Source organism: Phoxinus phoxinus (genome assembly GCF_949152265.1).
Source record: "Phoxinus phoxinus genome assembly, chromosome: 2".
Taxonomy (NCBI): domain Eukaryota; kingdom Metazoa; phylum Chordata; class Actinopteri; order Cypriniformes; family Leuciscidae; genus Phoxinus; species Phoxinus phoxinus.
This window is the reverse complement of record NC_136877.1, coordinates 211429-227914: the sequence shown is the minus strand read 5'-3', so window position 1 is coordinate 227914 and position 16486 is coordinate 211429. Positions and strand designations below refer to the sequence as shown.

Below are 16486 nucleotides of genomic sequence, written 5' to 3'. Positions count from 1 at the left end.
CCTGCGGTGTGTGTGTGTGTGTGTGTGCATGTGCGGTGTGTGTGTTACCTGCGGTGTGTGTGTGTGTGTGTGTGCATGTGCGGTGTGTGTGTTACCTGCGGTGTGTGTGTGTGTGTGTGTGCATGTGCGGTGTGTGTGTTACCTGCGGTGTGTGTGTGTGTGTGTGTGTGTGCATGTGCGGTGTGTGTGTTACCTGCGGTGTGTGTGTGTGTGTGTGCATGTGCGGTGTGTGTGTTACCTGCGGTGTGTGTGTGTGTGTGTGTGCATGTGCGGTGTGTGTGTTACCTGCGGTGTGTGTGTGTGTGTGTGCATGTGCGGTGTGTGTGTTACCTGCGGTGTGTGTGTGTGTGCATGTGCGGTGTGTGTGTTACCTGCGGTGTGTGTGTGTGTGTGTGCATGTGCGGTGTGTGTGTTACCTGCGGTGTGTGTGTGTGTGTGTGTGTGTCAGCATGTGCGGTGTGTGTGTTACCTGTGGTGTGTGTGTGTGTGTGTGTGTGTGTGTGTGCATGTGCGGTGTGTGTGTTACCTGCGGTGTGTGTGTGTGTGTGTGCATGTGCGGTGTGTGTGTTACCTGCGGTGTGTGTGTGTGTGTGTGTGCATGTGCGGTGTGTGTGTTACCTGCGGTGTGTGTGTTACCTGCGGTGTGTGTGTTACCTGCGGTGTGTGTGTGTGTGCGTGCATGTGTGGTGTGTGTGTTACCTGCGGTGTGTGTGTGTGTGTGTGTGTGTGCATGTGCGGTGTGTGTGTTACCTGCGGTGTGTGTGTGTGTGTGTGTGTGTGTGTGTGCGCATGTGCAGTGTGTGTGTTACCTGCGGTGTGTGTGTGTGTGTGTGCATGTGCGGTGTGTGTGTTACCTGCGGTGTGTGTGTGTGTGTGTGTGTGTGCATGTGCGGTGTGTGTGTGTTACCTGCGGTCTCTCGGTCTGAACGCGTCTCAAACACTCGCAGCCGTAGATCACGGTGTTTTCCGGAATCACTTCACACGTGTTCACCTGACAACAGGCTCCGACGATACACCCGCTGGTCAGGATCACGTTCCTGCCGACCTCAGCTGAACACACACACCAACATCATCATCATCAGATGAACACACACACCAACATCATCAGATGAACACACACACACACACACCAACATCATCATCATCAGATGAACATACACACACACACACCAACATCATCATCATAAGATGAACACACACACACACACACCAACATCATCATCATCAGATGAACACACACAAACACACACACACCAACATCATCATCAGATGAACACACACACACACACCAACATCATCATCAGATGAACACACACACACACACACACACACACACACACCAACATCATCATCATCATCAGATGAACACACACACACACACACACCAACATCATCATCAGATAAACACACACACACCAACATCATCATCATCAGATGAACACACACACACACACACACCAACATCATTATCATCAGATGAACACACACACACCAACATCATCATCATCAGATGAACACACACACACACACCAACATCATCATCAGATGAACACACACACACACACACACACCAACATCATCATCATCAGATGAACACACACACACACCAACATCATCATCAGATGAACACACACACACACACACACACACACACACACACACACCAACATCATCATCAGATGAACACACACACACACCAACATCATCATCAGATGAACACACACACCAAAATCATCAGATGAACACACACACACCCCAACATCATCATCATCAGATGAACACACACACACACACACCAACATCATCATCAGATGAACACACACACACACACACACACACACACACACACACACACATGAGTGTTCATTGAATCGATTGTAAAATCATTTTCCATTTCTAAAGACGTTTCCATTTTCCAACCAAATATTGGCGACTCCACGGACGACGAACAGGATCAGGACGAGCGTGAAGAGCGCTCGAGATGCGCACGAGTCAGCAATATTTCTGATGATTTATTGCCGTGAAGTTTCGTGCACAGTGACGAACAGAGTGCAACGTTCAGGGATTGAAATTAACACCCGCCAATCCGGCAAATGCGGGTAAAAATGAACTTCGGTGGGAAACGCCGTCACATCACGAGCCAATGTGCCGTGTTTCTGTGTTTACTCGCTTTGCTGGGGAAGTTCGTGTCGCCAAACCTGCGCGGATCAACTCGTGAGTCATCATGAAATATTAAACACAGCGTATGGTGCAGAATCTGCGCATTTCTGGCTTACTTGAACACACACGTCACTAAGCAACAAAAAGCGGTGCGCTTGCTCACTTGCATTGAAGTAATAGCGAATATTAAAAAGCATGTGGTTAACAGAAAAGACATTGTTATTTTCCAACATCCTTCATGTTCTGTGTATTGATCTGTCCCCCTAAAACTACTTCTTTGGTAAAAAAAAAAAAAAAAAAAAAAAAAAAATATATATATATATAAATAAATATAGCTGCAAGCAGCGATTACGGGCCCAAGCCGGTGGCACCGCCACCCCTGTGCCTTTAGTTGCACTAAAGGCACCAGGAAGACGGTGCCACCGGCTTGGGCCCTCCATCGCTGCTTGCAGCTATATTTATTTATATATATATATATAAAAACCGCCACCCCGGTGCCTTTAGGGTTCCTGTGCACGACGGGCAATAACGTAACTCCACTTTGACTGTCGAGAAGAAGTCTGCTTTAGAGCTTGCATCAGTGTGGGTTCTGCAAAAGTGCGCATCGAGGGCACATATAAGAAAAAAAATGTATATATATATATATATATGTAGCGTGTAGCGCACCACGTAACTGATATGCTACACCTAGCAATAATATTCAATATGGGCCAATGCGATCAGAAGTGAGGAACATCTACTGGAGGGAGGAAATGATGAAGCAGGTAAGTGAATAGTTGACTATCTGGTTCTATTTGTAGTTTGTTTCAATTCAAATTAATTACATGTGAACAATTAATCAATGACATTCAGTAAATAAAATAAAAATATTGTCATCAACTCATCTATTGTTTCTTGTAGGCTGAAAGATTCAACAACTCAACGGTTTCAATTCAATGAAGTTTCATATTTTTTCACTCAACATGTAAATAAAGTGGACTCTCAAAACTCAACACTTTGTCTGTCTCTTTCACCTTAGCCAAAGTAAATTACAATAATAAAACAATACAACATTCAAAATGTACAAAACTCAATGTACAAAAAGTGTGAGTATATATTCAATTTGACCCAAAATAAATTCAAATATAGAAGTTTTTCCAATAATTCACTTTTTTTTTCAAAACAAAACAGTAATTGGAAATACAGAACCCAACAATTTGACTCAGTCAAATAAATGATCAAATGGCTCAGTTCAGAGAGTCATGTAACTCTTTCGATCGGTTTGAGTTCCAAAAAATAAAGTCTCTCCTTTTCAAGGGCAAAAATCAACAAGTTCAAGGAAATAGTCTTTCATGTCCGAAAAAACAAGAAAGATCAGAATTGTCCTACCATTTGATGGTCAAAAAGCATAGTTCAAAGTGGAACGGGTCCGTGGGCAGCTAGCTCGCCATTTGTGCGCACACAATCATGCCATTTAATCAGACAATTCCTCTCCAGGAGATTATGTTTGGCACAAAGCAGGAATCTCTCGCAGGCGATCACATAGACAGAAACACAGAACAAACAAAAAAACCCAGCCTTGCAAAATACAAGGCAAACACAATAATTAATCTCAGATTCAAACATTCTTGTAACAAATATACATTTTCAAAATAACACATCAATCTAACTTCACATTTATTTAAACTCATCAATGCTTATAAATCAATCGCTCTCACTTCATGACACAATTAGCATTTCTCTTTCACATGTGGTAGCTTTAGCCCACGTGCTATCCAATTCAGCTCACGCATTACACGTGGCCTGTTCTACTAGCTCTTGCTAAATCACTTCAGAGATTTTGGCATGTCTTTTATATGAAACGGATTGATAGCTGAATTTTCACTCACCAAAGCGATATAGAATCAGTTTCATAAAAGAAAGATCATTCACGTCGATTCACTCCGAAATCCTTTACATCTGCTCTCCTCCGATCATCAATTCACTCTTTTCTCTCTTCGACGACTTTTCAGGCTAATGTATCCAAAGTCCAACTTTCCAGATGCACTTAGTTCTGTACAAGATTCATTCTTTAACGCAGAGTTTCTGAAGAAATACTCCGTGCTGCCGTTTCATCTAATGCGCTCTCATCTGCTCACTGCTGAAGACAGCGCCCGCGCGACCTGTGGGCGGCTTCCTCAATATGCTGCTACTATTGGCTCACAGAGGTGTCAGTCACTGCAGCACGATGTGTGGTTGGATACATGTCTTTTCCGTCTAGAACACTCTTTTTCCTTTAACCCTTTACTGGTAATAAATGCTATCTGGGTTACATATATATACCGGTATGTGTGTATATCCCCCCCCCCCCCCCTATTTTTAACATGTATATTATTATTCTACATATAATAATATAATATTTCGGGTTCTGACCTGTGTGCAAAATTTCAAGAGTTTTCGAGCATGTTAAGGCCCTCAAAAGTGCCAGAGATTTTGCACACAGCAGAGAAAGGGTTAAACTAAACTAGCCCCCCTCCTCACACACACACACACAGAGACGCAGAGGGGCAGAGGGAAAATGCTCCAGAAAGTACACATTAAAACCAAAATATCTGACTTCCTGTTGGTCGGAGCTAATGAGTGTAAATTAGAAAGTTGTCCAGATCGAAGAGAAGAATATACGTACCGAGTTTGGTTACTGTAGGTAAAACTAATACCCCATTTTTGACTAAAGGTGGCGCTACTGAGCCCCTTACCACGCCCGTTTCTGAAACTTCGCACAAGTGTACTAGGCAATAAATGTGATATGCATGTTGAGTTTCATGCAATTTGAAGCATGTTAAGAGCCTCAAATGCATCCAAACAGAATATAAAAGTTTAAAGCGTTGCCATGGCGACAGTATTAAAGATATCAATAATCCTTTCACAGGTCTACATCTGTCGTGTGTTTACATTATACAGATGAAGTTTGAAGCAAATCGGTAAAAATAAGAGGGTGAATTCAAAGCATTTTGAAAGTGACACACTTCCTGCTACCAGTTGGTGGCGCTATAACTTTGACTCACAATAGTCACATCCATGTGATCGGCCTCTTACAGCGAACACACTGCTGAAGTTTCATCAAGATCAGTTAATGTATGAGGATGTTATAACACACTTCCTGTTTCCAATATTCGCCATAAATTCGTTTCCTCGCCACGGCCAAACCGTTCGAGATATCAAAAATCCCCTCGCAATTTATCATCCTCAATGTCTTGACTTCATGCACACCGAGTTTCGTGGTCATCCGATGAATTCTCTAGGACAAGTGTTTCAAATGCCAGAACATGCGTTTCCATACAGCCCATAATAACCGACTTCCTGTTGGACTGGCGTAAAACTTAGAGCACGAAAGTTGTTCGGCCCGATGAGATCTATATGTGTACCGAGTTTCATATTATTACATGCAAGCGTGTTTGAGATATGGACATGTTTTTGAATCCCATTCCAGGGGGCGCTGCCGAGCCCCCCTGCCACGCCCGGGTACCAGCTTCAGTCGGGCCCTAATGGCCGCGGGTTCTGACATTTTTGAGCACGTTAAGGCCCCCAAAAGTGCCCAAAAGGTAGTAATATAATAATAAATATATATATATAAGCCGCCACCCCCGTTGCCTTTCGGGTTCCTGTGCACGACGGGCAATAACGTAACCCGCTTTGACTGTCGAGAGGGCAATATAGCCCTATGTATCACTCGATTTTATTTAACCAAATGTTTTTTTAACAAAATGTTATTTATCTGATTCATCCAACCCTATACTGCACTCTTTTACTAATACTATATTATATTTCATCGTTTTCATGTCTTGCCCTCAAACATATCTGTTTAATCTGCTTATTTTTAAGTTACACATAATACATTGATTGAAAAAGAAACTCAAACTTTTTGTTAATGGTAATATTATTTGATACAGAAAGAAATAAGTGAGACTGTGGGAGTGAGGGGAGGGTAATGACAGCCAAAGGGAGACAGAGACAGATAACTTTTGAAACTAAAAAAATGACATCCTAACTTTGATAATGTTTAAATATACATAAAAATGCAACATATAATTAATTGAAATTAGTGTACTTTAAAACACTTGTTTAAAATAAAAAAACATTTATACATTTATACATAGTATAAAACACTAGATGGCACAATTGTTCATAGTCTTTCTGCTCCCTTCCCCACACACACAGACAGGGGGACTGTCTGTGTGTGTGCCCTCCCTCCCCTCCCCACACAGACACACACACACACACACATAATGGCAGGGGGAACTCTGTCAGAGAGAGGCAGAGAGAGACAAAACCACATTCAAACCAAAATATCTGACTTCCTGTTGGTCGGAGCTAATGACTGTAAATTAGAAAGTTGTCCGGCTCGATGTGCACAATATACATACCAAGTTTTGTGACTTTAGGTAAAACTAACCCCCCCACTTTTGTCAAAAGTAACACACTTCCTGCTGCCAGTTGGTGGCGCTATAACTTTGACTCATATTAGTTACATCCATGTGATCGCCCTCTTACAACAAACACACTGCTGAAGTTTCATCAAGATAAATTAATGTATGAAGACGTTATAACACATCGTGTTTCTCTTTTCTCGCCATAATTTCGTTTCCTCGCCACGGCCAAACCGTTCGAGATATCAAAAATCCGTGCGCAATTTAGAATCCTCAATGTCTTGACTTCATGCTGACCGAGTTTGGTTGCGATTGGATAAATTTTCTAGAAAGAGTGTTTCAAATTCCAGGGGCATGCGTTTTCATACCACCCACAATAGCCGACTTCCTGTTGGACTGGCGTAAAACTTAGAGCACGAAAGTTGTTCGGCCCGATGAGATCTAAATGTGTACCGAGTTTCATATTATTACATGCAAGCGTGTTTGATATACGGACAAGTGTTCGAATCCCATTCCAGGGGGCGCTGTCAAGCCAGCTTCAGCCCGGCCCTGATGGTTCTGACCTGTGTGCAAAATTTCAAGAGTTTTCGAGCACGTTAAGGGCCCCAAAAGTGCCCGAGATTTTGCACACAGCAGAGAAAGGGTTAAACTGAACTAGCCCCCCTCCTCACACACACACACACAGACGCAGAGGGGCAGAGGGAAAATGCTCCTAAAAGTACACATTCAAACCAAAATATCTGACTTCCTGTTGGTCGGAGCTAATGACTGTAAATTAGAAAGTTGTCCGGCTCGGGGAGATAAATATAGATACCGATTTTGGTTACTGTAGGTAAAACTAATACCCCATTTTTGACTAAAGGTGGCGCTACTGAGCCCCTTACCACGCCCGTTTCTGAAACTTCGCACATGTCTATTAGACAATAAATGTGATATGCATGTTGAGTTTCATGCAATTTGAAGTATGTTAAGAGCCTCAAATGCATCCAAAAAGAATATAAAAGTTTAAAGCGTTGCCATGGCGACAGTATTAAAGATATCAATAATCCTTTCACAGGTCTACATCTGTCGTGTGTTTACATTATACAGATGAAGTTTGAAGCAAATCGGGTAAAAATAAGAGGGTGAATTCAAAGCATTTTGAAAGTGACACACTTCCTGCTGCCAGTTGGTGGCGCTATAACTTTGACTCACAATAGTCACATCCATGTGATCGGCCTCTTACAGCGAACACACTGCTGACGTTTCATCAAGATCAATTAATGTATGAGGATGTTATAACACACTTCCTGTTTCCAATATTCGCCATAAATTCGTTTCCTCGCCACGGCCAAACCGTTCGAGATATCAAAAATCCCCTCGCAATTTATCATCCTCAATGTCTTGACTTCATGCACACCGAGTTTCGTGGCGATTGGTTGAATCGTCTAGGAGGAGGATTTTAAATTCCATTGAATGCGTTTTTCTAACTACCCCAAATAGCTGACTTCCTGTTGGGCTGGGGTAAAAAGTCAGAGCATGAAGGATATATGAACCGATGAGATCTATAAGTGTACCGAGTTTCATATTATTTCATGCAAGCGTGTTTGATTTATGGACCAAGTTTTCGGACCCCGTTCCAGGGGGCGCTGTCGAGCCCCCCTGCCACGCCCGGGTACCAGCTTCAGTCCGGCTCTAATGGCCGTGGGTTCTGACCCGTGTGCAAAGTTTCAAGAGTTTTTGAGCACGTTAAGGCCCCCAAAAGTGCCCGAATAGTCGTAAGAAAAATAATAATAATAATCCGGAGGAAAACAATAGGGCCTTCGCCTTTTCAAGGCTTGGGCCCTAATAAAGAAGAAGAAGAAGAAGAAATATATATATATATAAATAAATATAGCTGCAAGCAGCGATTACGGGCCCAAGCCGGTGGCACCGCCACCCCTGTGCCTTTAGTTGCACTAAAGGCACCAGGGTGGCGGTGCCACCGGCTTGGGCCCTCCATCGCTGCTTGCAGCTATATTTATATATATATATATATATATATAAACCGCCACCCCCGTTGCCTTTAGGGTTCCTGTGCACGACGGGCAATAACGTAACTCCGCTTTGACTGTCCAGAAGAAGTCTGCTTTAGAGCTTGCATCAGTGTGGGTTCTGCAAAAGTGCGCATCGAGGGCACATATCAACCACAAAGTATGCGTGAGCACCCTTTTGAAACCTTAAATGAAAAATTAGACACCCTACAGTCTCATGGACTTAACGGACACATGAAATCAGCAGCCATTGTAAGTACACAAGACCAAAAATTCATATGAAGTGTGGTATATATATATATATATTACCTTTTTTAAGGGACAAGACAGAGAGAATTTGACTTGCCTGACCTGATTAGAACAGTGAAAAAAATTAAAATAATCACTAAAACGAGAATTGTTCTGATTTTATGATACTCAAAATATTCCACAACAAATCCTTTAAATGTATTGATATTCAGAACAGAACAATAATTTAAAAAATAACAATAAAATATAATTTATTACAATTTTGTATTTTTATTTAATGACTATTATTTATTTAGAGCAGGTACAGCTAGTGTGCGATGCTTTTGCTATTTCAGAGGAAAAAAACACATTTTATTTAAAAAATGCTTTTCAATTAAATCAAATGTTCAAGCTTTGTTTTTGTTTTATTATTTTGTTTGTTTTAAACTGTGTTCAATTTATATTGTTAATCATTTGACACTAAACAAATGCATAAAGTATCATTTTAACTTTTAAAAAACTATTAACATTTGTTAATAGGACAAAACATAGTTATTATATTTTATATATATATATATATATATATTAAATAAACATTTGTAATGAAATCGTTCCCAAAAAATTATATCAGCATTGTTTTAAACTTTGAAACACAGAAGTAGCGCAATGCCTGGCCACGCCCACTTCTGGCATCAGACTTTTAGGCTGGCGCTGTCGTGATCACACTGCTATGACATACGGTTCTGGGGTTCTGCAGTTGGTTACTATTGGGGCTCCCGCGCCGCCTCCTTTTCACAACCTGAGGGAACCGTCTCCGGAATATTAACCTCACTCCCAGAAGTCCAATTCCCATCATTCATGCCTCTTACCTGGGACTGATTGCACGCACACACACACACACATACACACCCGCACACGTACAATGTTTAAAAGCAATACATATTTATCCAACCTCGTTTAAAACAGTCTGTCGGTGCCATCTTTTGGACATTCATCATATTGCAAAGGTTTTCATTTCTAGTCCTCAAACAGAGCACTAATCTGTTTATTTTTAAGTTATTGATTAAAAAAAAAACATCAAATGCGTTTTTAGTCATAGTATTATTTTATACAGAAATAAATTATTTGTAATTCAGATGAGAATAATTTTAAGGAAAACAAATATATTCATCTGAAAAACAAATATATTGATCTGAAATATAGCACGTGTTTTTGTAAAATAAATTCAAGCTATACCCTACCCGCCCCCGAAATGGCGCTAATTTTAAAATTAAACTAAAAAAGCTCACGGCTGCACAGACATTCATAACGGTGCGCGTCCAACGCGAGGAGTGAGCAGAACAGAGCGAACGTTTTTTAGTTAATTTCTACTTTCATAGGAATTCATTCGAGCGCACTGCGAGCGCCACCATAATCATACTTACTTTCACTTTTATATTAGCGATTTAAAAGCCCTCGCTGGTGTCACACGTTGGTTAACCGGTGGGAAAAATATACAGATATTCAATTCAAATATACAGATATATAAAAATATATCATCGCGCTCCACCGTCGATTTGGTGTGTGTGTGTGTGTGTGTGTGCGTGTTAAAATAATTTAGTTCAGTTAGAGAACGGGCACTAACCTACAATTAAAACCTGAACGTGTCCGCTTAATAAATCGTGAGCTGAATGAGAGTCGCAGCAAAGATCAGCACAAGGAGTCCAATTTCATTAATCATGGGTGGACAGCTGACTGAAAAGATGATGACGGAATTGAACACGCAATTCAAGCAATCCCATCCCCGAAATGGCGCTATGTTTAAAATGAAACTAAATGCTCACGGCTGCACGGGCAATAACGCGTTCACGGCGAGGAACGAGCAGAACAGAGTGAATGTGTTTTAGTTCATTCCTACTGGACGTCCAGTACTACTTTGGCTTTTAAGTTAGCGATTTAAAAGCCCCCGCTTTAATCACACATCGATTAACCCGTAGGAAAATATTCTCACAGTCACTAATATATTTATATATAAATACAATATACAATGGGGCTACCTGATTTCGAACACAAGAGGGCAGTATTGCCCTATGTATGACTTATTTTTTTACTAAATAGCGCATTCTGGCTGTTTTTAACTTATAAATAATTCTTAAATTGAAAAAAAAGAACAAAATGGGTTTAGTTCTGATATTTGTATACTTTTATATAGAAATAAATGGTGTATAATTACATTTTTAGAAGATATGAGGCTTTTAGTGTTTCCTTTGTGGACATTACTTTAATCCTTCGCCATAGCAAAACCGTTTGAGATATTTAATATCCGTTCATAATTTAGCATCTTTAATGTATTTTCATCATGTTGAAAAAGTTTGGTGTGAATAAAATCAACCACCGCTAAAAGCTCGGAGTCTAAAATATATCAAAAATCACATTCAAACCACAATATCTGACTTTCTGTTGGTCGGAGCTAATGACTGTAAATTAGAAAGTTGTTCGGCTTGATAAGATCAATATACACGCTGAGTTTTGTAACTGTAGGTAAAACTATAACTAAGTTATAACACACTTTATGCATCCTTTTTTAATCATAAATTCGTTTCCTCGCCACGGCCAAACCGTTCGAGATATCAAAAATCCGTCCGCAATTTAGCATCCTCAATGTCTTGACTTCATGCACACCGAGTTTCGTGGTCATCGGATGAATTCTCTGGGAGAAGTGTTTCAAATGCCAGAACATGCGTTTCCATACAGCCCATAATAGCCCACTTCCTGTTGGACTGGCGTAAAACTTAGAGCACGAAAGTTGTTCGGCCCGATGAGATCTATATGTGTACCGAGTTTCATATTATTACATGCAAGCGTGTTTGATATATGGACATGTTCTTGAATCCCATTCCAGGGGGCGCTGTCGAGCCCCCCTGCCACGCCCGGGTACCAGCTTCAGGCCGGCCCTGATGGCCGCGGGTTCTGACATTTGTGCAAAGTTTCAAGAGTTTTTGAGCACGTTAAGGGCCCCAAAAGTGCCCGAGAAGTCCCACACAGCAGAGAAAGGGTTAAAATAAAGCCCCCCTTCTCTCTCACACACACAGACACTGAGAGAGACTGGCAAAATTCCCATCAAATCACATTCAAACCAAAATATCTGACTTCCTGTTGGTCGGAGCTAATGACTGTCAATTAGAAAGTTGTCCGGATCGGGGAGATAAATATAGATACCGATTTTTGTTACTGTAGGTAAAACTAATACCCCATTTTTGACTAAAGGTGGCGCTACTGAGCCCCTTACCACGCCCGTTTCTGAAACTGTGCACAAGTGTACTAGGCAATAAATGTAAAGTGTCTGTCGAGTTTCATGCAATTTGAAGTATGCTAAGAGTCTCAAAAACTTTAAAAAAGAATATTAAAGTTTGATGCGTTGCCATGGCGACAGTATTAAAGATATCAATAATCCTTTCACAGGTCTACATCTGCCGTGTGTTTACATTATACAGATGAAGTTTGAAGCAAATCGGTAAAAATAAGAGGGTGATTTCAAAGCATTTCGAAAGTGACACACTTCCTGCTGCCAGTTGGTGGCGCTATAACTTTGACTCACAATAGTCACATCCATGTGATCGGCCTCTTACAACAAACACACTGCTGAAGTTTCATCAAGATCAGTTAATGTATGAGGATGTTATAACACACTTCCTGTTTCCAATATTCGCCATAAATTTGTTTCCTCGCCACGGCCAAACCGTTCGAGATATCAAAAATCCCCTCGCAATTTAGCATCCTCCATGTCTTGACTTCATGCACACCGAGTTTCGTGGTCATCGGATGAATTCTCTGGGAGAAGTGTTTCAAATGCCAGAACATGCGTTTCCATACAGCCCATAATAACCGACTTCCTGTTGGACTGGCGTAAAACTTAGAGCACGAAAGTTGTTCGGCCCGATGAGATCTATATGTGTACCGAGTTTCATATTATTACATGCAAGCGTGTTTGATATATGGACATGTTTTTGAATCCCATTCCAGGGGGCGCTGTCGAGCCCCCCTGCCACGCCCGGGTCCCAGCTTCAGCGTGGCTCTAATGGCCGCAGGTTCTGACATTTGTGCAAAGTTTCAAGAGTTTTTGAGCACGTTAAGGCCCCCAAAAGTGCCCAAAAGGTAGTAAAATAATAATAATAATAATAATTAAAGCTGCAAGCAGCGATGAAAGGGCCCTCACACCCGTGCCACCGCCACCCGGTGGCTTTAGGAAGACAGAGCACGGTGGGCAATGTGCATTTAAGTAGGTAAAAATAGGAGGAGTATGTCAAAGTCAGTTACAAAAATGTCCTTGATTACGGGGATAATAGCATGCGTTATAACTCAGATAAGTGTTGCTAGCATGTTTTAGCATGTTTCTAGCATGTTTAGAACTCAATGGCATATTAAATATGTCGCTAGTAATGCATCACAGTGTAAAACGTGTCACTTCCTGTCGACAGTAGGTGGCGCTATTACTTTAACTTAAAATTGTCATGTAGATGTGTTCAGGGCAGGACTCTTATCAAACGTGTGAAGTTTGGGGCAGATTGGACATTGCCTTCTTCAGTAACACCAACTTCCTGTTGCATTGCATTAGCGTGCTTTAGCACTTAGCTAAGAATTGCTAGCATGTTTTAACATGTTTCTAACATGTATATAACTCAATGGCATATTTAATATGTTGCTAGTACTGCATCACAGTGTTAAACATGTCACTTCCTGTTGCCAGTAGGTGGCGCTATTACTATAACTGAAAAGTGTCATGTAGATGTGTTCAGGACAGGACTCTTATCAAACGTGTAAAGTTTGGGAAAGATTGGACATTGCCTTCTTTAGTAACAACAACTTCCTCTTTCATTGCATTAGCATGCTTTAGCACTTAGCTAAGAATTGCTAGCATGTTTTAACAGGTTTCTAACATGTTTATAACTCAATGGCATATTTAATATGTTGCTAGTACAGCATCACAGTGTTAAACATGTCACTTCCTGTTGCCAGTAGGTGGCGATATTACTATAACTGAATATTCTCATGTAAATGTGTTAAACATGAGAATATTCAAACGTATGAAGTTTGGGGCAGATTAAACATCCAATGCCTGAGTTACAGCAAATTCCTATTTAATTGCATTAATAGCATGATTTAGCACCTAGCTAATGTTTGCTAGCATGTTTTAGCATGTTTCTAGTATGTTGTTAACATGTTTAACACTTGCTGGCACTTTTTTGTATGTTATTAGGAGTCCAAAACAGTGTTAAACATGTCACTTCCTGTTGCCAGCAGGTGGCGCTATGACTGTAACTGAATTTGAGCATGGTCATGTGTTCAGGACAGAACGCTTATCAAACGTGTGAAGTTTGGGGCAGATTGGACATTCAATGCCTGAGTTACAGCAAATTCCTATTTAATTGCAGTAATAGCATGCTTTAGCACTTAGCTAATGTTTGCTAGCATGTTTTAGCATGTTTCTAGTATGTTGTTAACATGTTAAGCACTTGCTGGCAATTTTTTATATGTTGTTAGGAGTCCAAAACAGTGTTAAACATGTCACTTCCTGTTGCCAGCAGGTGGCGCTATGACTGTAACTAAATTTGAGCATGGTCATGTGTTCAGGACAGAACTCTTATCAAACGTGTGAAGTTTGGGGCAGATTGGACATTGTTTGCCTGAGTTACAGCAACTTCCTGTTTCATGGCGAAACATCAAAATTTGTCAGGCCGCCGAGGACACGCCCTTCGACGAAAACTCTAGATCTTCGCAATTTAACGTCGCAAAGGCCTTAAGATTACACTCACCAAATTTGAAGATGATCAGATTAAAACTGTAGGAGGAGTTCGTTAAAGTACGAGGCCTGAAAATGGCAAAAACTGCACAAAAATCAGAGAGGAAGTTCAAAATGGCTGACTTCCTGTTGTGTTTAAGGCTATGCTCCAAGAGACTTTTTTGTAGGTATTGGGTCATTACATGTATGTACCGAATTTCGTACACATACGTGAAACGTAGCGGGAGGCGCACTCCGTTGAACCTTTATAGGTGGCGCTATCGAGCCATTTTACCCCGCCCAATTGTGAAACACATATCAGATGTCAATTTTCGCCAGTTCTGACGCGTGTGCAAATTTTCGTGAGTTTTCGTGCATGTTTAGGCCCTCAAAAATGCGATTAAATGTGGAAAATAATAATAATAATAATAATTAAAGCTGCAAGCAGCGATGAAAGGGCCCTCGCACCCGTGCCACCGCCATCCGGTGGCTTTAGGAAGACAGAGCACGGTGGGCAATGTGCATTTAAGTAGGTAAAATAGGAGGAGTATGTCAAAGTCAGTTACAAAAATGTCCTTGATTATGGGGATAATAGCATGCGTTATAACTCAGATAAGTGTTGCTAGCATGTTTTAGCATGTTTCTAGCATGTTTAGAACTCAATGGCATATTAAATATGTCGCTAGTAATGCATCACAGTGTAAAACGTGTCACTTCCTGTCGACAGTAGGTGGCGCTATTACTTTAACTTAAAATTGTCATGTAGATGTGTTCAGGGCAGGACTCTTATCAAACGTGTGAAGTTTGGGGCAGATTGGACATTGCCTTCTTCAGTAACACCAACTTCCTGTTGCATTGCATTAGCGTGCTTTAGTATTTAGCTAAGAATTGCTAGCATGTTTTAACAGGTTTCTAACATGTTTATAACTCAATGGCATATTTAATATGTTGCTAGTACAGCATCACAGTGTTAAACATGTCATTTCCTGTTGCCAGTAGGTGGCGCTATTACTATAACTGAATATTCTCATGTAAATGTGTTAAACATGAGAATATTCAAACGTGTGAAGTTTGGGGCAGATTAAACATCCAATGCCTGAGTTACAGCAAATTCCTATTTAATTGCATTAATAGCATGATTTAGCACCTAGCTAATGTTTGCTAGCATGTTTTAGCATGTTTCTAGTATGTTGTTAACATGTTTAACACTTGCTGGCACTTTTTTGTATGTTATTAGGAGTCCAAAACAGTGTTAAACATGTCACTTCCTGTTGCCAGCAGGTGGCGCTATGACTGTAACTGAATTTGAGCATGGTCATGTGTTCAGGACAGAACGCTTATCAAACGTGTGAAGTTTGGGGCAGATTGGACATTCAATGCCTGAGTTACAGCAAATTCCTATTTAATTGCAGTAATAGCATGCTTTAGCACTTAGCTAATGTTTTCTAGCATGTTTTAGCATGTTTCTAGTATGTTGTTAACATGTTAAGCACTTGCTGGAAATTTTTTATATGTTGTTAGGAGTCCAAAACAGTGTTAAACATGTCACTTCCTGTTGCCAGCAGGTGGCGCTATTACTGTAACTGAATTTGAGCATGGTCATGTGTTCAGGACAGAACTCTTATCAAACGTGTGAAGTTTGGGGCAGATTGGACATTGTTTGCCTGAGTTACAGCAACTTCCTGTTTCATGGCGAAACATCAAAATTTGTCAGGCCGCCGAGGACACGCCCTTCGACGAAAACTCTAGATCTTCGCAATTTAACGTCGCAAAGGCCTTAAGATTACACTTACCAAATTTCAAGATGATCAGATTAAAACTGTAGGAGGAGTTCGTTAAAGTACGAGGCCTGAAAATGGCAAAAACTGCACAAAAATCAGAGAGGAAGTTCAAAATGGCTGACTTCCTGTTGTGTTTAAGGCTATGCTCCAAGAGACTTTTTT

General features: G+C 40.9%; 1 protein-coding gene across 2 annotated transcripts in view; it reads right to left on the bottom strand.

The window, feature by feature from the left end:
* Positions 1-16486, bottom strand: part of dctn6 (dynactin subunit 6) — a 52146-nt gene that overhangs the window by 2992 nt on the left and 32668 nt on the right. For both annotated transcript variants that reach the window (XM_079600684.1, XM_079600683.1), the window contains one exon: positions 908-1050. In XM_079600684.1, the coding sequence (XP_079456810.1) occupies positions 908-1050 (143 nt within the window). The remainder of the gene's footprint in view (positions 1-907; positions 1051-16486) is intronic.